Source organism: Chaetodon trifascialis, chromosome 5, assembly GCF_039877785.1.
Source record: "Chaetodon trifascialis isolate fChaTrf1 chromosome 5, fChaTrf1.hap1, whole genome shotgun sequence".
Lineage (NCBI taxonomy): Eukaryota > Metazoa > Chordata > Actinopteri > Chaetodontiformes > Chaetodontidae > Chaetodon > Chaetodon trifascialis.
In genome coordinates, this window is record NC_092060.1 from 16,698,718 (window position 1) to 16,719,508 (window position 20,791).

At 42.9% G+C, this 20,791-nt stretch overlaps 5 protein-coding genes across 23 annotated transcripts in view; all 5 read left to right on the forward strand.

Moving 5' to 3' along the window:
* LOC139331568 (protocadherin alpha-C2-like) overlaps positions 1-20,791 on the forward strand; it is a 208,430-nt gene that overhangs the window by 93,172 nt on the left and 94,467 nt on the right. Inside the window, exon 1 of one of the 19 annotated variants that reach the window (XM_070963081.1) lies at positions 3,777-6,575. The exons of 17 other annotated variants lie outside the window; for them this stretch is intronic. In XM_070963081.1, the coding sequence (XP_070819182.1) occupies positions 4,191-6,575 (2,385 nt within the window). In that variant the 5' untranslated portion in view covers positions 3,777-4,190. Of the gene's footprint in view, positions 1-3,776; positions 6,576-7,243; positions 9,992-20,791 lie in introns of those variants that run through there. One more of the 19 variants, XM_070963080.1, reaches the window with a different exon arrangement.
* LOC139331575 (protocadherin alpha-3-like) lies at positions 688-3,749 on the forward strand. Its single transcript, XM_070963115.1, has one exon. The coding sequence runs from the start codon at positions 688-690 to the stop codon at positions 3,109-3,111; it is 2,424 nt and encodes an 807-aa protein (XP_070819216.1). The 3' UTR covers positions 3,112-3,749.
* Positions 10,266-14,881, forward strand: LOC139331578 (protocadherin alpha-8-like). Its single transcript, XM_070963118.1, has one exon. It carries the CDS (start codon positions 10,852-10,854, stop codon positions 13,246-13,248), a length of 2,397 nt encoding a protein of 798 aa, XP_070819219.1. The 5' UTR covers positions 10,266-10,851; the 3' UTR covers positions 13,249-14,881.
* LOC139331699 (protocadherin alpha-8-like) lies at positions 14,583-17,940 on the forward strand. The gene is made up of 2 exons (XM_070963329.1): positions 14,583-16,973; positions 17,839-17,940. The coding sequence occupies exons 1-2, from the start codon at positions 14,583-14,585 to the stop codon at positions 17,938-17,940; spliced, it is 2,493 nt and encodes an 830-aa protein (XP_070819430.1).
* LOC139331700 (protocadherin alpha-8-like) lies at positions 17,810-20,405 on the forward strand. Its single transcript, XM_070963330.1, has one exon. It carries the CDS (start codon positions 18,015-18,017, stop codon positions 20,403-20,405), a length of 2,391 nt encoding a protein of 796 aa, XP_070819431.1. The 5' UTR covers positions 17,810-18,014.

Consider the following 20,791-nt stretch of genomic DNA (forward strand, 5'->3'; position numbering starts at 1 on the left):
AAGTCAACAATCCGTAAGCCTCTCATTCAGTCCTCTGATAGCACTGCAGTGTGTGTATGTCGTTGTCCATGGTGCTGAAATAAACTGATTTCATTCAGTCAGTTCATCCACTCAAAATAGGACAGAGCGCGTTTTACTTGTATTAACTAGCATGTTCACTTGAGTCTGCTTAAAATATTCATATTTATTGACACGTGATATATATCAGATTTCACCGTATTTCAAGAAGCTGTCTCTCTGGATGATTTCATTATGGAGAAAATTATGGAGTTAGTGTTTGTTTGCATTTTTATATTGATCCCATTTTTGTCCTAACAAAACCGTGGATAAGTCATTAAGGTAACTGGACATTCTGTGGTGTCATTTGTGACTTTTTGTTAGTTGACTTCACTGTTCATTAGTAAGCAGACGATTCATCTATATTTAGTTATTAATGTAGTTGTTTCAAATAACCACACGGGGACACTGTAGACCATCACATTTTAATGTTCACTTGGTTGCATCAGGCTCCTCCCAAGCAGAGAGGATGAGAATGTTTCTCGGGCTTTGTTACAAAGAGACGCATTGCAAGAATGGATTGTGCAGCCATCGTGTCGTCTGTCACCCGGTAAAAAGCAAGGCTACTGGATTCTGGCACCTCGCTGTCATTCTGCATTATTAGACGGGATTTGGGAGCCTAGAATCCATATGCTCTTTTCACCTTGGATAAAAAACATGTCGACGCGGGGGACATGGAGCCGTTTTGGAATTTATATAGTCGTTATTCTTTTGGATATCTGCTGGGACTCCGTATCTGGGCAGCTGTCTTACTCTGTGTCAGAGGAGGTAAACCCGGGGACTTCTGTTGGAAATCTCGCTAAAGATCTAAACCTTAACGTTCACGACTTGGAGGCACGTATGTTTCAAATTGTTGGCGGATCAAAGAGGAAATATTTCGATGTAAATCTGAAAACGGGTGTTCTTTATGTCAACGAAAGAATAGACCGAGAGGAGCTCTGTGCGAAGGCTACAAAATGTACTGTCAATGTAGAGGCCGTGATCAACAATCCACTGAAGCTGTATCGTTTGGAGGTTAATATACTCGATATAAATGATAATGCACCATATTTCCCTGAAAATTTGCAGTCTCTTAACATTGCTGAAAGTACTGTGCCAGGGGGGAAATTTGGATTTATCGGGGCGTCAGATCTCGATGTTGGTAAGAATAGTGTGAGTTTATACAAACTGAGTCCAAACGATTATTTTTCTTTAGACGTTCACAAAGGGGGAGAGAGTGTGTCTGCGCAGCTTGTGCTTCAGAAAGCTTTAGACCGAGAAAAGGAACATGTTATAAAGCTCACAGTGACTGCTGTCGACGGCGGAAATCCACCCAAGTCAGGGACATCTGAAATCATTATAAACGTTTTAGACAATAACGACAATGTTCCGGTTTTCAGTAGTTCTTTATACAAGATACGCGTTTCTGAGAACTTACCAGTAGACACAACTATTGTAATTCTGAACGCAACAGACGCAGATGAAGGTGTAAACAGTGAAATAGAATATTCATTGAGAAGCAAAGGACAGGATCATGTATTGGATTTATTTGAAATTGATTCTAAAACAGGTGCGATTTTAGTCAAAGGTAAGATCGACTATGAAGAAAACCCTGCGTTTGAGATTCATGCACAGGCCAGTGACAAAGGCCAGCCTCCGATGTCTGCTGATTGTAAAGTGCTGGTCGAGGTGGTGGATGTGAATGACAACGCTCCTGACATCACTGTGACGTCACTACTGAACACAGTGAAGGAGGATGCTGAAGTAGGTGCTGCTATTGCACTTGTTTCTGTACTGGACAAAGATGGTGGGAAAAACGGGATAGTCAAGGCTGTAATCGCAAATGATTCGCCTTTTAAATTAGACACAAACTACAAAAACTACTACACGCTGGTAGTTAATGGTCCGCTAGATAGAGAAACAATGGCTCAGTATAATGTCACTATTGTAGCAACAGATGAAGGGACTCCACCTCTCTCCAGCACCAGCATCGTGAGTGTTGATGTTTCTGATGTTAATGATAACCCGCCTCGCTTCTCGGAGCCGCAGGTTAATGTTTATGTGAAAGAGAACAGTCCAGTGGGAGCAGTTATAAAAACAGTGACAGCAGTTGATGCCGATAGCAGTCAAAATGGTCAAGTAAGCTATTCATTTTTTAAGAGTAACAGTGACTCATTACCACTCGCGACAATGATAAACATCAACTCAGAGACTGGAGATATAATCAGCCTGCAGTCTTTCAACTATGAGGAGTTAAAGACGTTTCAGTTCAAAGTTCAGGCCACAGACTCTGGTGTTCCTCCGCTCAGCAGCAACGTGACTGTCAACGTTTTAATCCTGGATGAAAATGACAACAGTCCCACGATTCTCGCGCCATATTCTGAGCACGGCTCCGTTAACAGTGAGAGCATCCCCTATTCTGCTGAAGCGGGATACTTTGTGGCAAAGATCAGGGCTGTAGACGCAGACTCTGGATACAATGCGCTGCTCTCTTATCACCTGTCTGAGCCCAAAGGAAACAACCTCTTCCGGATCGGAACCAGCACCGGAGAAATCCGGACTAAGAGGAGAATGAGTGACAATGACCTGAAAACTCACCCCTTGGTGGTGTTGGTGTCTGATAACGGAGAACCCTCCCTGTCAGCTACTGTGTCTATTGACGTGGTGGTGGTTGAAAGCACAGCTGACATCCAGACTCAGTTCAGACATGTGCCCGTAAAGGAGGACAGCTTCTCGGATTTAAACCTGTATCTGCTGATCGCCATTGTGTCGGTCTCTGTCATCTTTCTGCTCAGCCTCATCAGTTTAATAGCTGTCAAATGTCACAGGACAGACGGCGATTTCAGCAGGTACAGCGCCCCAATGATCACCACCCACCCTGACGGGAGCTGGTCTTACTCCAAATCTACTCAGCAGTATGACGTGTGTTTCAGCTCAGACACGCTCAAGAGTGACGTAGTGGTTTTTCCCGCGCCGTTTCCGCCTGCAGATGCTGAACTCATCAGTATTAATGGAGGAGACACGTTTACCAGAACTCAGACTTTACCCAACAAAGAGAAGGTAAGCAAAGTATAAAAAATATATTGGGAAAAAAAAAAAAATCATTGTGTATAGTGAACGTGGTCGCACGTTCGAGAGCTGACGCTGAAAGCATGTCCAGCTGTGGTTTTTGAAGAAGTAAATTAGCTTGTGGCAACTTTCCAAAATGTTGTCATAAATACTTTTCTTTATCCGATTTATGATGAAGTATACAGGTGTACACGAGACAGAGCAATGACAGAATTTGAAGTTCTCAGGCCTCACACTACACAGAAAGTGTATGTCGTCCTGCACGGGCTGAAATCAGCACCACAGTGTGTTGGGTTGTGTTTGGGCCGGAAAGTGCGATGAAGGGAAATTTAATAATGGAAAAAGAGCAGCGTATTTTCTTGCCACATTTGTTTAGAGATTATCACAATTATTTTTAGTTACTGGAAAAAGATGTAAACCTCATTTCATCCCCTTTAATTTCTTTTGATTATTTTGCCTTTGGACAACATGGAGCTATACCGTTTTTTATTTGCCACAGTTTCATCTTTTTCTGCATCTGTAGTATACTTATTTGAAAAAACAAACAAACAAACAAAAAACCTCATGATATACAGCATGCATTTATTTGTTTGTTTGTGGAGCTTTCCAGCCAATATGTCACAAACAGTTGAGGGTCTGTTGATATGGATAAAAAAAAGAGAAGAAAAGGTTGAGAGAGGAAACGAAAACGAAAGAATGAACTGCTGAGAACTGCGTTGGGCTGAATTAGTTGAACACAGTTACGTGTGTTATTGTGAAAATGTTCCGTTTCCACAACAGTTCAGTCACTCAACCGTAGTCGTCAGTTGATTGTAGTTATTTTACATCACCACGTGGAGACACTGTAGACCATGACATCTGGACGTTATTTCAGTCGGAACAAGACTCCTCCCAGAAACAGACGATGATGATATTTCGCTTGGGCTTTGTTACAAAGAGACGCAGGACGAGAGAGAAAAGGGCGAAAGATATTTGCGAATGGCGGATAAAAATCCAGGAAACTGTAATCGTGTATTTGACTTTTAAAATGACTGTTTGACGGGAGTGGTTGGACTGTGATTTATGTCTGTTTCGTGTTGGATATAATGATGCATTTCTCAAGGAGAAGGAGCCTTTGTCGGATATATCTTGTGACTGTGCTGCTGAGTTATTGCTGGGAAGCGGTGTGTGGACAGCTCTCGTATTCGGTCTCAGAGGAGGTAAACCCGGGGACTTCTGTCGGAAATATCGCCAAGGATTTAAATCTCAGTGTCCAGGAGTTAGAGTCTCGGATGTTTCAGATTGTTAGTGGCTCAAATAGAAAGTATTTCGATGTAAATCTGAAGACGGGTGTTCTTTATGTCAATGAAAGGATAGATCGGGAAGAGCTTTGTGCGAAGGCGACAAAATGTACTGTAAATGTAGAGGCCGTAATCAACAACCCACTGAAGCTTTACCGTATAGAGATCACTATAATAGACATAAATGACAATGCACCCGTTTTCTCTGAGCAATTGCAGTCACTGGATATCGCAGAAAATACTTCACCAGGGGTGAAATTTGGATTGATAGAGGCATCGGATTTGGATGTTGGAAAGAATGGGGTTAATACATACAAGCTGAGTAACAATGATTATTTTTCTTTAGAAATTCACAAGGGGGGAGATAGTGTGTCTGCCGAGTTAGTCCTGAAAAAATCTTTAGACCGCGAGCATGACTCTGTTATAAAACTCACCTTGACTGCAGTAGATGGAGGAAATCCATCCAGATCGGGAACCTCACGAGTTATTATCAACGTGTTAGATAATAACGACAACCATCCTGTTTTCAGTAAGTCTTTATACAAAACTCAAATTTTTGAAAACTTGCCACCGGGGTCTACAGTGACCATTCTGAATGCAACAGACGCAGATGAAGGTGTAAACAGTGAAATAGAATATTCGTTGAGAAAAAAAGGTCAGGATCGCGTTTTGGATGTATTTGAAATTGATTCTAAAACAGGTGCGATTTTAGTCAAAGGTAAGATCGACTATGAAGAAAACCCTGCGTTTGAGATTCATGCACAGGCCAGTGACAAAGGCCACACTCCGATGTCTGCTCACTGTAAAGTGCTGGTCGAGGTGGTGGATCTGAACGACAATGCGCCTGACATCACTGTGACGTCACTGCTAAACACAGTGAAGGAGGACGCTGAAGTAGGTGCTGCTATTGCACTTGTTTCTGTACTGGACAAAGATGGTGGGAAAAACGGGATAGTCAAAGCGGTAATCGCAAATGATTCGCCTTTTAAATTAGACACAAATTATAAAAATTACTACACGCTGGTAGTTAATGGTCCGCTAGATAGAGAAACAATGGCTCAGTATAATGTCACTATTGTAGCAACAGATGAAGGGACTCCACCTCTCTGCAGCACCAGCATCGTTAGTGTTGATGTTTCTGATGTTAATGATAACCCGCCTCGCTTCTCGGAGCCGCAGGTTAATGTTTATGTGAAAGAGAACAGTCCAGTGGGAGCAGTTATAAAAACAGTGACAGCAGTTGATGCCGATAGCAGTCAAAATGGTCAAGTAAGCTATTCATTTTTTAAGAGTAACAGTGACTCATTACCACTCGCGACTATGATAAACGTCAACTCAGAGACTGGAGATATAATCAGCCTGCAGTCTTTCAACTATGAGGAGTTAAAGACGTTTCACTTCAAAGTTCAGGCCACAGACTCTGGTGTTCCTCCGCTCAGCAGCAACGTGACTGTCAACGTTTTAATCCTGGATGAAAATGACAACAGTCCCACGATTCTCGCGCCATATTCTGAGCACGGCTCCGTTAACAGTGAGAGCATCCCCTATTCTGCTGAAGCGGGATACTTTGTGGCAAAGATCAGGGCTGTAGACGCAGACTCTGGATACAATGCGCTGCTCTCTTATCACCTGTCTGAGCCCAAAGGAAACAACCTCTTCCGGATCGGAACCAGCACCGGAGAAATCCGGACTAAGAGGAGAATGAGTGACAATGACCTGAAAACTCACCCCTTGGTGGTGTTGGTGTCTGATAACGGAGAACCCTCCCTGTCAGCTACTGTGTCTATTGACGTGGTGGTGGTTGAAAGCACAGCTGACATCCAGACTCAGTTCAGACATGTGCCCGTAAAGGAGGACAGCTTCTCGGATTTAAACCTGTATCTGCTGATCGCCATTGTGTCGGTCTCACTCATCTTTCTGCTCAGCCTCATCAGTTTAATAGCTGTCAAATGTCACAGGACAGACGGCGATTTCAGCAGGTACAGCGCCCCAATGATCACCACCCACCCTGACGGGAGCTGGTCTTACTCCAAATCTACTCAGCAGTATGACGTGTGTTTCAGCTCAGACACGCTCAAGAGTGACGTAGTGGTTTTCCCCGCACCGTTTCCGCCTGCAGATGCTGAACTCATCAGTATTAATGGAGGAGACACTTTTACAAGAACTCAGACTTTACCTAATAAAGAAAAGGTAAGAACTTGATGACCTTACAGACTTAAAAATGCTATTGTACTCTATTCAATGCCGACAAGATGCAGTTGAGGTAACTACAAAACTACAGATACAGACTTTCGAAATACAAATATTTAAATTACTCGGGTATGTTGATGTGAGTTTGTTGTAAATGTGTGAATGGATTTCTGATCTTAGTTGCTGCAGATTTGGTTTTTAACGTTTATGTCGCTCTCCATGGTGCTGAAAGACCTTTCTGATACTGTGTTGTTTTTGACAGGACAGAAAGAAAACTGTGCTTATAAGAAAGACAAACAGCTTGATCTTCAACAATATTTACAACCTTGTCTATTAGAAGTTATGTCTATATTGGAACTCATGTCCTTGGGAACAATTATTATGCAGAATTGAACAGATTTCATCTTTTGGCTGTGAGGATAAAGTCTTTGTCCTTTGATTGATTGTGATTCATTTCCGAACATTATCTCCTGTGTCTGTGTTACAGTCTTACTATGGTACTGGGATATCAATAGTTTCAATAGCTTCTGTAAATACAAGAGCTCACACTTTAATATTTGCATCGGTGTCAAAAACAGCTCATATTACAAAGAGCAAAATGTGGGATAAAAACCTGATTGAAAGGATCGGTGTGATGACAGATAGTTATGCTGACTCTTCCGTCAGATATGGAAATTGCTTGGGTGATTGCTCAAGGAGAAATCAAGAATATAAGGCCCTTGCGAATATTGCAATGTGTTGACGTTGAGTGTAGTTCTTCTAATTGTCCACATGAGGACATTGTAGACCATGACATGTGAGTGTCGTCATTGGTGGCTCGGGGCTCCTCCCAGATCGGAGTGAAGATGATGCTTCTCAATCTACTGAAACAAAGAGAGCTGGAGAACGAAAGAGAACGGTGCGACGATCATTGTCGTCTTGGACTGAAAATATGTGGGAAAAGTCACATCGCGGAGGTTCTTATTTTGTTTAATTGCTTGATTTGAGAGACATTATTGAACGAATCATCTGAGTGATTTCTGTCGATGTGTGGAATTATGCATTTTCCGGGCAGAACGAGCTCTGTGTGGATATATCTCTTGGTCGTGCTGCTGGATTGTTGCTGGGAAGCGGTGTCTGGGCAGCTCTCTTACTCCGTCTCAGAGGAGGTGAATCTGGGGACTGTTGTCGGAAATATCGCCAAAGATCTGAACATTAATGTGCAGGATTTGGAGTCCCGCATGTTTCAGATCGTTGCCGGATCGAAGAGGAAATATTTCGAGGTAAACCTAAAGACTGGTGTCCTGTACGTTAACGAGAGAATAGATCGAGAGGAACTCTGCGGCGACGAGCCCAAATGTTCACTTAGTATAGAAGCAGTTATTAATAATCCTTTAAAACTATATCGGATTGAGATTATAATTGTAGATGTAAATGACAATTCCCCGTCATTTCTCAGCACGTCACAGGTAATCGACATTACTGAGAGTACAGCAGCAGGGGCGAAATTTCCCCTGCATCCCGCTGACGATGCCGACGTCGGTAAAAATACTGTAAATGCCTACAAGCTCAGCCAAAATGAATACTTCTCTCTAGCTGTGCAAAAAGGGGAGACTGTCTCACCAGAATTACTGCTTCAGAAAGTTTTAGACCGAGAAAAACAGTCTGTGATCCGTCTCACACTGACTGTCATTGATGGAGGAACACCTGTTAAATCAGGCACAATGACTATAATAGTGAATGTGTTGGACAGTAATGACAATTCTCCAGTTTTCAGTCAAAGTCTGTACAAAGCCAGTGTGTATGAAAATGTTAAGATAGGCACTTCAATAATAACATTAAATGCTACGGATCTGGATGCAGGCCAAAATGGACAAGTGTTATATTCATTCAGTAAAGTAGGCAGAGGGAAACAAACTGATCTGTTCGCTATAGATGAAAAAACAGGGACTGTAACAAATAAAAAGAATATCGACTTTGAAGAAAATAATGCTTTTGAGATTCGAGTACAAGCCAGTGATGGAGCTCCCTCTCCTCTCACTTCACATGCCAAACTATTGATTGAAGTTTTAGACGTCAATGATAATGCTCCTGAAATTTCAGTTACATCACTGATAAACACTGTCAAAGAGGATGCGTCCATTGGCACCGCCATCGCTCTTGTTTCAGTATTTGATAAAGACGGAGGGAAAAACGGGATGGTGAACTGCAAAATTAGAAATAGTGTTCCTTTTAAATTGGAGTCAAATTATAAGAATTACTATTCGTTGGTGGTGGATGGTCCTCTTGACAGAGAAACTGCATCTCAATACAATATCAGCATCACTGCTGCTGATGAGGGCAGCCCCTCACTATCCAGCACGAGCGTTATTAATGTACAAATATCAGATGTGAATGATAACAAACCTCTGTTCACAGAAAACATAATCAATGTCTATGTCAAGGAAAACAGTCCAGTAGGGGCAGTTATAAATACAGTGACAGCAGTTGATGCTGACATCGACCAAAATGGTCAGATGAGCTATTCATTTCTACACAACAACAGCAACTCACTGCCACTCTCGACTATGATAAACATCAACTCAGAGACTGGAGATATAATCAACCTGCAGTCTTTTAACTATGAGGAGCTAAAGACGTTTCAGTTCAAAGTTCAGGCCACAGACTCTGGTGTTCCTCCGCTCAGCAGCAACGTGACTGTCAACGTTTTAATCCTGGATGAAAATGACAACAGTCCCACGATTCTCGCGCCATATTCTGAGCACGGCTCCGTTAACAGTGAGAGCATCCCCTATTCTGCTGAAGCGGGATACTTTGTGGCAAAGATCAGGGCTGTAGACGCAGACTCTGGATACAATGCGCTGCTCTCTTATCACCTGTCTGAGCCCAAAGGAAACAACCTCTTCCGGATCGGAACCAGCACCGGAGAAATCCGGACTAAGAGGAGAATGAGTGACAATGACCTGAAAACTCACCCCTTGGTGGTGTTGGTGTCTGATAACGGAGAACCCTCCCTGTCAGCTACTGTGTCTATTGACGTGGTGGTGGTTGAAAGCACAGCTGACATCCAGACTCAGTTCAGACATGTGCCCGTAAAGGAGGACAGCTTCTCGGATTTAAACCTGTATCTACTGATCGCCATTGTGTCGGTCTCTGTCATCTTTCTGCTCAGCCTCATCAGTTTAATAGCTGTCAAATGCCACAGGACAGACGGTGATTTCAGCAGGTACAGCGCCCCAATGATCACCACCCACCCTGACGGGAGCTGGTCTTACTCCAAATCTACTCAGCAGTATGACGTGTGTTTCAGCTCAGACACGCTCAAGAGTGACGTAGTGGTTTTCCCCGCGCCGTTTCCGCCTGCAGATGCGGAGCTGATCAGTATTAATGGAGGAGACACTTTTACCAGAACTCAGACTTTACCAAATAAAGAAAAGGTAAGACCACCAATTTACCATGCCTTACAAATTTAAACAATAAATAGTGCTAGCAGACGCTGGCCTTGTTTGCTATTCACGTATTTCGTCGTTTGTTAGTTTTCCTTCTTTTTTATCACCATCTCGCTGTGTGTTTTACACATGTAAAACACATTGTTGTAGAAACTGATCTTGTCCATCTTCTCCTCCTGAATCCTTTAAAAATGGTGGCGTTTGGCACCTGTCATCGTCTGTAACTTGTCAGTCAGTCTTTTCAGATCAAGTGTGATAGCGTTGAACCAGTCTGACCTCAGAAGTAGATTTTGTTGTACTGTTTTGTTTTGCTTCATATATTTACACAAATAAATGCTATAAATAAAGGCTAAGTTCATACAGATTTTATGTTTTGACGACATATCCTTCAGGGTATATTGGAAATGATTGTTTGCCCGGATTACACTCCACTTAAGGCTAAACATGCCAATCACAAACAGATGTGCCGACCCTCGTTTAAAACGCTGTATATCGGTTTTCTGTTCTTTTTACTCTTGGCCATCTTGTGCTGAGCATGAAAGAGAGATGGTCTCTGTGATGTTACACAGTTTTCTCTCAGTTTGCAATGTAATTATTTCACAAAGCCATAGGAGGGCACTGTAGACCATAACACAGAGACAATTTTATTGAACTCCCGATGCCCCTCCCCGATGAAGAGCGTGATGATGTCTTGTTGGGCTTTGACACAAAGAGACGCAGAAGAACAGAGAGGAGGCTGGGGATTTATCCGCACTGTGGACAAAATCGAAGAAAGGGGAATACAATTTTCGTTAATACTCGATATCCAATAGACTTGTGTCTATGCTGACTTCACGACGGGTTGGATTATGTATTCCGTTCACAGGAGTTCCGTGGTGGCATACGTGTTGTTTTTGCTGCTGGGTTGTGACTGGGAAGCGGTATCCGGGCAGCTCTCCTACTCCATATCAGAGGAGGTGAATCCGGGGACTTCTGTAGGAAATATAGCCAAGGATCTAACCCTCAGTGTCGATGATCTGGAGTCTCGCATGTTTCAGATTGTTACCGGATCAAAGAGAAAATATTTCGAGGTAAATTTGAAGACTGGTGTTCTCTTTGTCAGTGATAGAATAGACAGAGAGGAGCTCTGTGCGAAGGCACCGAAATGCACCGTGAGCGTAGAGGCTGTGATAAATGCTCCATTGAAGCTTTATCGTTTAGACATAAATATTCTAGATGTTAATGATAATCATCCGTCTTTCAGTACTAATTCTCAAAGCATTGAAATTGCCGAAAGCACGCTGCCCGGGACGACATTTCTTGTGCTGTCTGCCTATGATGCCGATGTAGGAAAAAATGGTATCAGTACGTACAAGCTAAATCAAAATGACTATTTTTCACTATCAGTGAACAAAGGAGAGAGTGTGTCGGCTGAGCTGGTACTTCAGAAACATCTAGACCGAGAAAAACAACCTGTAATTAAGCTTACATTGACTGCTGTGGACGGAGGGACACCTCCACAATCCGGAACATCACAGATAATAATCAAGGTCTTGGACAATAATGATAATGTCCCAGTCTTCACCAAATCACTGTATAAAACAAGTATTTCTGAAAATATACCACAAGGTACATCAGTAATAACAGTAACGGCAACAGACAGTGATGAAGGACTAAACGGAGAAGTTATATATTCACTGGGCAGCAAAGATCAAGATCATATTCTGGAAATATTCCATATTGACGAGAAGACCGGTTTGATAACAGTTAAAGGAAATATTGACTTTGAAGAACACACAGCTTTTGAAATCCGCGTGCAAGCGAGTGACAAAGGGTATCCTCCAATGGCAGCACAGTGTAAAGTCCTCGTAGAGGTGGTGGATTTAAATGACAACATCCCTGAAATATCTGTAACATCATTAATTAACAAAGTGAAAGAGGATGCAAAAATAGGTACTGCTGTTGCACTCGTGTCAGTCCTGGACAGAGATGGAGGTAAAAATGGAGTAGTTCACTGTGATATTAAAAATGACAGTCCTTTCAAATTGGAAACAAATTATAAAAACTATTATTCTTTAGTAGTCGACGGACAGCTCGACAGAGAGAGTGCTTCACATTATAATGTCACCATCACAGCAACGGATGATGGAAGCCCTGCTCTCACGAGCACCAGCGAGTTTACTGTTTATATATCCGATGTCAATGACAACGCTCCTCGTTTTTCAGACACTTTAGTCAATTTATACTTAAAGGAAAACAGTCCAGTTGGAGCAGTCATAAAAAGAGTATCTGCAGTTGATGTGGACATCGATCAAAATGCCCAAGTGAGCTATTCAATTGTCGAAAGTAACAGTAATTCATTGCCGTTGCCCACAATGGTAAACATCAACTCAGAGACTGGAGATATAATCAGTCTGCAGTCTTTCAACTATGAGGAGTTAAAAACGTTTCAGTTCAAAGTTCAGGCCACAGACTCTGGTGTTCCTCCGCTCAGCAGCAACGTGACTGTCAACGTTTTAATCCTGGATGAAAATGACAACAGTCCCACGATTCTCGCGCCATATTCTGAGCACGGCTCCGTTAACAGTGAGAGCATCCCCTATTCTGCTGAAGCGGGATACTTTGTGGCAAAGATCAGGGCTGTAGACGCAGACTCTGGATACAATGCGCTGCTCTCTTATCACCTGTCTGAGCCCAAAGGAAACAACCTCTTCCGGATCGGAACCAGCACCGGAGAAATCCGGACTAAGAGGAGAATGAGTGACAATGACCTGAAAACTCACCCCTTGGTGGTGTTGGTGTCTGATAACGGAGAACCCTCCCTGTCAGCTACTGTGTCTATTGACGTGGTGGTGGTTGAAAGCACAGCTGACATCCAGACTCAGTTCAGACATGTGCCCGTAAAGGAGGACAGCTTCTCGGATTTAAACCTGTATCTGCTGATCGCCATTGTGTCGGTCTCACTCATCTTTCTGCTCAGCCTCATCAGTTTAATAGCTGTCAAATGCCACAGGACAGACGGCGATTTCAGCAGGTACAGCGCCCCAATGATCACCACCCACCCTGACGGGAGCTGGTCTTACTCCAAATCTACTCAGCAGTATGACGTGTGTTTCAGCTCAGACACGCTCAAGAGTGACGTAGTGGTTTTCCCCGCACCGTTTCCGCCTGCAGATGCGGAGCTGATCAGTATCAATGGAGGAGACACTTTTACCAGAACTCAGACTTTACCTAATAAAGAAAAGGTAAGAACATACATGTATTAAATACTCACTACATCACTTTTTCAGTGCTGACAGTTGGAAGTGAAATGCTGCAGCTTCATTCGTGTTGTGCTCGCTGACAAGAACATTGCATTTGAAATACAGTTTGAATTCAAATAGAAATTATATCAAGTATACGTGAAGTAGGTAAACTGCAGTCTACTGTGAATTTGTCAATGGTTTTGTCGTCTCATTCATTACTGTCTGCTCATTTGGTATTTTAATGTGCGGAACGCAGGTCCGTGAATTTGTGTAGCATATAATCCTAAAGATGAAGGTTAAAAGACGATCCTGTTCGAAAACTCCAAATGTGTGATTTCAGTTCCACATAGATTATGCAATGTTGAACACGGCAGTATATCAAAGATCTATCAGTCATCGTCAAAGTATCTATGTGGCTGAACTTTTGCCGTCACGTCGCTCGTGGGTTAAACAGAGCTAGGTATTCACCAGGATAGAGATTTTAATGAAGACAGGGTTTAAACTTTTCTTACTTTGGCATATTATCACACTGCGTCGGAAAGGCGTGAGAAAAAATGGCAGTTTTCATTCAAGGCTTTTTCAAAGAGCCTTTTCCGTCTAAGGTGACGGTAAAAGTAACAGTTAAATTAACTTGACGTTATAACATACGTAAGGTTATTGGGATAAACTGCTTTGTGTTCCCGGATTTTAAATTCAGCGAATTCTTGATGCATATTTGGCATTTTCGAAGGGAATGTCGCTGTCCATGGTGCTAAACGCAAAACACACACACACACACACACACACACACACACACACACACACACACACACACACACACACACACACACACAAACAAACAAACAATAACCCTTCGAACAGTTTTATGTTCTCGGACGTTCATGCTCGCTCTCAGATCTCATCAGTCCTCAGGAAAGTGCCTGTCACCACTGTCCATATCTGACTTGTCTATCGTGAAAGACCGTTGCATGTGTGTGCGGGAGGAGGATATTTGTGGACTGGGTGTGTTATACTTTTTTGAAGATTATCATGATGTCTTTTGTGAGGAGACATTGGTGTAAGGTTCGCTGCAATATTGTTTTGTGTCTGATGGTGAATGTAGTTCTTACAAGTGTCCACATGAGGACATTGTAGACCATCACATTTGAACTTCCTCTCTGGAGTGTCGGGGCTCCTCCCAGATTTAGGGGATGATGATGTTTCATAGACGATTGAAACAAAGAGACGGAGAGGGTGAAATGAAACGGAGGGTTTTCATGTGGCCATTTAAGTTCGTTGGGTGTATTAGCCTACAAAGCTTAAATTCTTTATTTTTGTGACGTCATTGAAAGAATCAGTCTGTATGATATCTGTCGATGTGTGGAATTATGCATTTTCCGGGCAGAACGAGCTCTGTGTGGATATATCTCTTGGTCGTGCTGCTGGATTGTTGCTGGGAAGCGGTGTCTGGGCAGCTCTCTTACTCCGTCTCAGAGGAGGTGAATCTGGGGACTGTCGTCGGAAATATCGCCAAAGATCTGAACATTAATGTGCAGGATTTGGAGTCCCGCATGTTTCAGATCGTTGCCGGATCGAAGAGGAAATATTTCGAGGTAAACCTAAAGACTGGTGTCCTGTACGTTAACGAGAGAATAGATCGAGAGGAACTCTGCGGCGACGAGCCCAAATGTTCACTTAGTATAGAAGCAGTAATTAACAACCCGTTAAAACTGTACCGCATTGAAATTATGATCTTAGATGTAAATGATAATTCCCCATCATTTCTAAAACCGTCACAGTTAATGAACATTAGTGAGAACACAGCAGCAGGGACGAAATTCCCTCTACACCCTGCTCACGATGCCGACGTCGGTAAAAATGCTGTCAATACCTACAAGCTCAGCCAAAATGAATACTTCTCTCTCGATACACATAAAGGAGAGAGTGTGACTGTCGAATTACTGCTTCAGAAAGTTTTAGACCGAGAAAAACAGTCTGTGATCCGACTCACACTGACTGCCATTGATGGAGGAACACCTGCTAAATCAGGCACAATGACTATAATCGTGAATGTATTGGACATTAATGATAATCCTCCTGTATTCAGTCAAAGTCTGTACAAAGCCAGTGTGTATGAAAATGTTAAGATAGGAACATCGATAATAACATTAAATGCTACGGATCTGGATGCAGGCCAAAATGGGCAAGTGTTATATTCATTCAGTGAAGTAGGCAGAGGGAAACAAACTGATTTATTTACTATAGATAAAAAAACTGGAACGGTCACAAACATAAAGAATATCGACTTTGAGGAAAATAATGCTTTTGAGATTCGAGTCCAAGCGAGTGACAGAGCTTCTTCCCCTCTCACATCACATGCCAAATTATTGATTGAAGTTTTAGACGTCAATGATAATGCTCCTGAAATTTCAGTTACATCACTGTTAAACACTGTCAAAGAGGATGCGTCCATTGGCACCGCCATTGCACTTGTTTCAGTATTTGATAAAGACGGAGGGAAAAACGGGATGGTGAACTGCAAAATTTCAAATATTGTTCCTTTTAAATTGGAGTCAAATTATAAGAATTACTATTCGTTGGTGGTGCACGGTCCTCTTGACAGAGAAACTGCATCTCAATACAATATCAGCATCACTGCTGCTGATGAGGGCAGCCCCTCACTATCCAGCACGAGCGTTATTAATGTACAAATATCAGATGTGAATGATAACAAACCTCTGTTCACAGAAAACATAATCAATGTCTATGTCAAGGAAAACAGTCCAGTAGGGGCAGTTATAAAAACAGTGACAGCGGTTGATGCTGACATCGACCAAAATGGTCAGATGAGCTATTCATTTCTACACAACAACAGCAACTCACTGCCACTCTCGACTATGATAAACATCAACTCAGAGACTGGAGATATAATCAGCCTGCAGTCTTTCAACTATGAGGAGTTAAAGACGTTTCAGTTCAAAGTTCAGGCCACAGACTCTGGTGTTCCTCCGCTCAGCAGCAACGTGACTGTCAACGTTTTAATCCTGGATGAAAATGACAACAGTCCCACGATTCTCGCGCCATATTCTGAGCACGGCTCCGTTAACAGTGAGACCATCCCCTATTCTGCTGAAGCGGGATACTTTGTGGCAAAGATCAGGGCTGTAGACGCAGACTCCGGATACAATGCGCTGCTCTCTTATCACCTGTCTGAGCCCAAAGGAAACAACCTCTTCCGGATCGGAACCAGCACCGGAGAAATCCGGACTAAGAGGAGAATGAGTGACAATGACCTGAAAACTCACCCCTTGGTGGTGTTGGTGTCTGATAACGGAGAACCCTCCCTGTCAGCTACTGTGTCTATTGACGTGGTGGTGGTTGAAAGCACAGCTGACATCCAGACTCAGTTCAGACATGTGCCCGTAAAGGAGGACAGCTTCTCGGATTTAAACCTGTATCTGCTGATCGCCATTGTGTCGGTCTCACTCATCTTTCTGCTCAGCCTCATCAGTTTAATAGCTGTCAAATGTCACAGGACAGACGGTGATTTCAGCAGGTACAGCGCCCCAATGATCACCACCCACCCTGACGGGAGCTGGTCTTACTCCAAATCTACTCAGCAGTATGACGTGTGTTTCAGCTCAGACACGCTCAAGAGTGACGTAGTGGTTTTCCCTGCGCCGTTTCCGCCTGTAGATGCGGAGCTGATCAGTATCAATGGAGGAGACACTTTTACCAGAACTCAGACTTTACCCAGTAAAGAAAAGGTAAGCCATGTCTAATTTTGATAATGTAAAGGAGTTAATGTTTCGTATGTTTCAGTGGACATATTGCGCGCATTTCTGTAAGATACAGAGATGCTAATACGTTGAAAAAAAAAAAAAAAAATTAAAAAATCTATAAAAAATAGCTACGCTCACACAGGAACCGAATATGTAAGTTGTGTTATTTGCACTGCTTTCATCCCTTTAAATGCATCGCTCTTGTCAGTCAACAACTCTGAGAAACTAGACACGTCTATTAGGTACTTATTTAGGCATGTATGGGACACAGTATTTACATTTTACCTGCTCTAATATTCCACGACCCATCTTGACAATGAATAATGGCGTTTATTTTTCAACGCCTTACCTCTATAAATATCGGTGATAGGTCTTAAAAAGTAAGTGTTCTGAAACCATCAACAGTTGTTTGCCTGGAAACAAATAATGTTCTTCTCTCCCATTTTATTTCCACCTCAGCCTACAAAATGACCCTGTAAGAAACTTCACCATTTGTTTTCCTGTTTTTGTTCGCTTTAAGGACAGTTTTCAGTCACTTTGTATAAGGACAGGGAGAAATATCAGTCAATCCGCTTTAAGGAGAAGAATCAGAGGGACAATCCCCTTTATTTGTCACACATTTACAGACATGCTGAACAAGCCATGCAATTGGTGAAATTTGTCTTCCGCTTTTAACCCATCCTGGTCATCCTTCCTCCGCGGCAGACCAGGAGCGGTGGGCTGCCATCCGACCGGCGCCCGGGGAAGCGCTTGGTAGGGCTTGTAGATGTAGGTGTTTGAAATCACCACAGGGCGACAGTGTAGACCGTAACATAAAGACTACTCTGTTCGTGTTTAACGCCCCTCCCAGAGTCGGTTCACAGAGCTGTGTAACAAAGACATTCAAGAGGAGAGGGTACAGAGCGACAGCCGTCTTTCTAGTCCGACTGAAGAGAATGAAATAGATTACTAATGCTGTTTTCGTCTGGATTGTTTTCTGCAAACTGTCAGATTTGAACATATGGTGTGTTTACGACAAAAGGAATTATGCCTTCAACGAGGAGAAAGTGCTCTGTCTGGATATATTTCGTGCTTCTGATACTGGATTGCTGCTGGGATGCAGCGTCTGGGCAGCTCTCTTACTCCGTCTTAGAGGAGGTGAACTCGGGGACATTTGTTGGAAATATCGCGAAGGATTTACACTTAAACGTACAGGATCTGGAGTCCCGTATGTTCAGGATTGTTGCTGGATCAAAGAAAAAGTATTTCGAGGTAAATACTAAGACTGGCATCCTCTATGTCAGTGAGAGAATAGACAGAGAGGAGCTCTGCGCGAAAGCAGCAAGATGCACTGTTAATGTCGAGGCAGTCATAAACGAGCCTTTAAAGCTGTACCGCATAGAAATTCAGATTCTTGATGTCAACGACAATTTTCCCTATTTCATTGCCAAGTCACAGAGTATAGACATTGCAGAAAACACATTACCAGGAATAAGATTTCCCCTTCTACAGGCCTACGATGCAGACGTAGGAAAGAATGGCATAAACACGTACAAGCTCAGCTCGAATGAACATTTCTCATTAGCGATAAGCAAAGCGGGAGAGAGTATTTCCACTGAGCTGGTGTTACAGAAAGCGTTAGACAGAGAAAAGGAGCCTCTCATCACGCTTACTTTAACAGCGTTAGACGATGGAAGTCCGACAAAATCTGGAACGTCAGATATTATAATTCAGGTTTTAGACGTTAATGATAACACGCCAGTGTTTGCAAAGTCTTTGTACAAAACTCGCGTATTTGAAAATGTGCCAATTGGTACCACTCTCCTGATTTTAAATGCTACAGACGCAGACGAAGGAACAAACAAAGAGATCATATATACGCTGAGCACAAAGGAGCAGGACCACATACTGGAAATTTTTAAAATCGACCCAAACACAGGCACAGTGACAGTTGAAGGAAATGTGGATTTTGAAGAACATCCCGTGTTTGAGATTCGTGCACAAGCCAGTGACAAAGGCCAGCCTCCGATGTCTGCTCACTGTAAGGTGCTGGTTGAAGTGTTGGATCTGAACGACAACGCTCCTGAGATCACTGTGACGTCACTACTGAGCACAGTGAAGGAGGACGCTAAAATCGGTACTGCTATTGCACTTGTCTCTGTCTTGGACAAAGACGGAGGCAAGAATGGTGAAGTGCAATGTGCGATAGATGACAAGACCCCATTTAAATTGGAAACAAACTATAAAAACTATTACTCTTTAGTGGTTGACGGGCCCCTAAACCGAGAGAGCATCTCTCACTATAATGTCACCATAAAAGCAAGTGATGGAGGCAACCCCCCTCTCTCCGGCACCAGTATTATTACTGTTCACGTTTCTGATGTCAATGATAACGCGCCTCGCTTTTCGTCACCATACATTAATATTTATGTAAAGGAGAACAGCCTTGTGGGAGCAATTCTCCAAACAGTATCTGCACTAGATGCTGACATGAATGAAAATGGTCAGGTGAGTTACCATTTTTTAGAAAGTAACACTAACTCAGTCCCGCTGTCCACAATGATAAACATTAACTCAGAGACTGGAGATATAATCAGTCTGCAGTCTTTCAACTATGAGGAGTTAAAGACGTTTCACTTCAAAGTTCAGGCCACAGACTCTGGTGTTCCTCCGCTCAGCAGCAACGTGACTGTCAACGTTTTAATCCTGGATGAAAATGACAACAGTCCCACGATTCTCGCGCCATATTCTGAGCACGGCTCCGTTAACAGTGAGAGCATCCCCTATTCTGCTGAAGCGGGATACTTTGTGGCAAAGATCAGGGCTGTAGACGCAGACTCTGGATACAATGCGCTGCTCTCTTATCACCTGTCTGAGCCCAAAGGAAACAACCTCTTCCGGATCGGAACCAGCACCGGAGAAATCCGGACTAAGAGGAGAATGAGTGACAATGACCTGAAAACTCACCCCTTGGTGGTGTTGGTGTCTGATAACGGAGAACCCTCCCTGTCAGCTACTGTGTCTATTGACGTGGTGGTGGTTGAAAGCACAGCTGACATCCAGACTCAGTTCAGACATGTGCCCGTAAAGGAGGACAACTTCTCGGATTTAAACCTGTATCTGCTGATCGCCATTGTGTCGGTCTCACTCATCTTTCTGCTCAGCCTCATCAGTTTAATAGCTGTCAAATGTCACAGGACAGACGGTGATTTCAGCAGGTACAGCGCCCCAATGATCACCACCCACCCTGACGGGAGCTGGTCTTACTCCAAATCTACTCAGCAGTATGACGTGTGTTTCAGCTCAGACACGCTCAAGAGTGACGTAGTGGTTTTCCCCGCACCGTTTCCGCCTGCAGATGCTGAACTCATCAGTATTAACGGAGGAGACACTTTTACCAGAACTCAGACTTTACCAAATAAAGAAAAGGTAAGATAAAAGTTGTATCAATTACTCGTTGCATTTTCCCCCAATTAGATAATCAGTTACAACATGGTAATACAAGGACTCCCCTTTCTAAATAAGATGTGATTAACCTCAAGTCGAAGTAACGAAGGTTTCTGAGTTTGTATTTTAATATTGTACAGTGAAACCTGCTGTTCTTTTGTGAATGTCTTTGAAATTTGTCATTGCTGGTGAGTCACAGTCCCTGTGGGTCGCTATCCGTGGTGCTGATACTTACTTACAATTACCAAAGCATGATGCAAAACAAGATGTTGTTAAATGTAGAGTTCTAAAATTGTTTTATACATATCTTTGGCAACACCTGTTTAAAATATATTACAGAATTCATAATTTCTATTCAAAGACTATTTTGATTTCAT

What these genes read in the sequence shown, in the direction of transcription:
- LOC139331700 (XM_070963330.1), top strand. Translation starts at nt 18,015, where the DNA reads ATGCCTTCAACGAGGAGAAAGTGCTCTGTCTGGATATATTTCGTGCTT.
- LOC139331699 (XM_070963329.1), top strand. Translation starts at nt 14,583, where the DNA reads ATGTGTGGAATTATGCATTTTCCGGGCAGAACGAGCTCTGTGTGGATA. An exon ending in CTTTACCCAGTAAAGAAAAG is followed by an intron (nt 16,974 to 17,838) that starts GTAAGCCATGTC and finishes CGCCCCTCCCAG; the next exon opens with AGTCGGTTCACAGAGCTGTG.
- LOC139331578 (XM_070963118.1), top strand. Translation starts at nt 10,852, where the DNA reads ATGTATTCCGTTCACAGGAGTTCCGTGGTGGCATACGTGTTGTTTTTG.
- LOC139331575 (XM_070963115.1), top strand. Translation starts at nt 688, where the DNA reads ATGCTCTTTTCACCTTGGATAAAAAACATGTCGACGCGGGGGACATGG.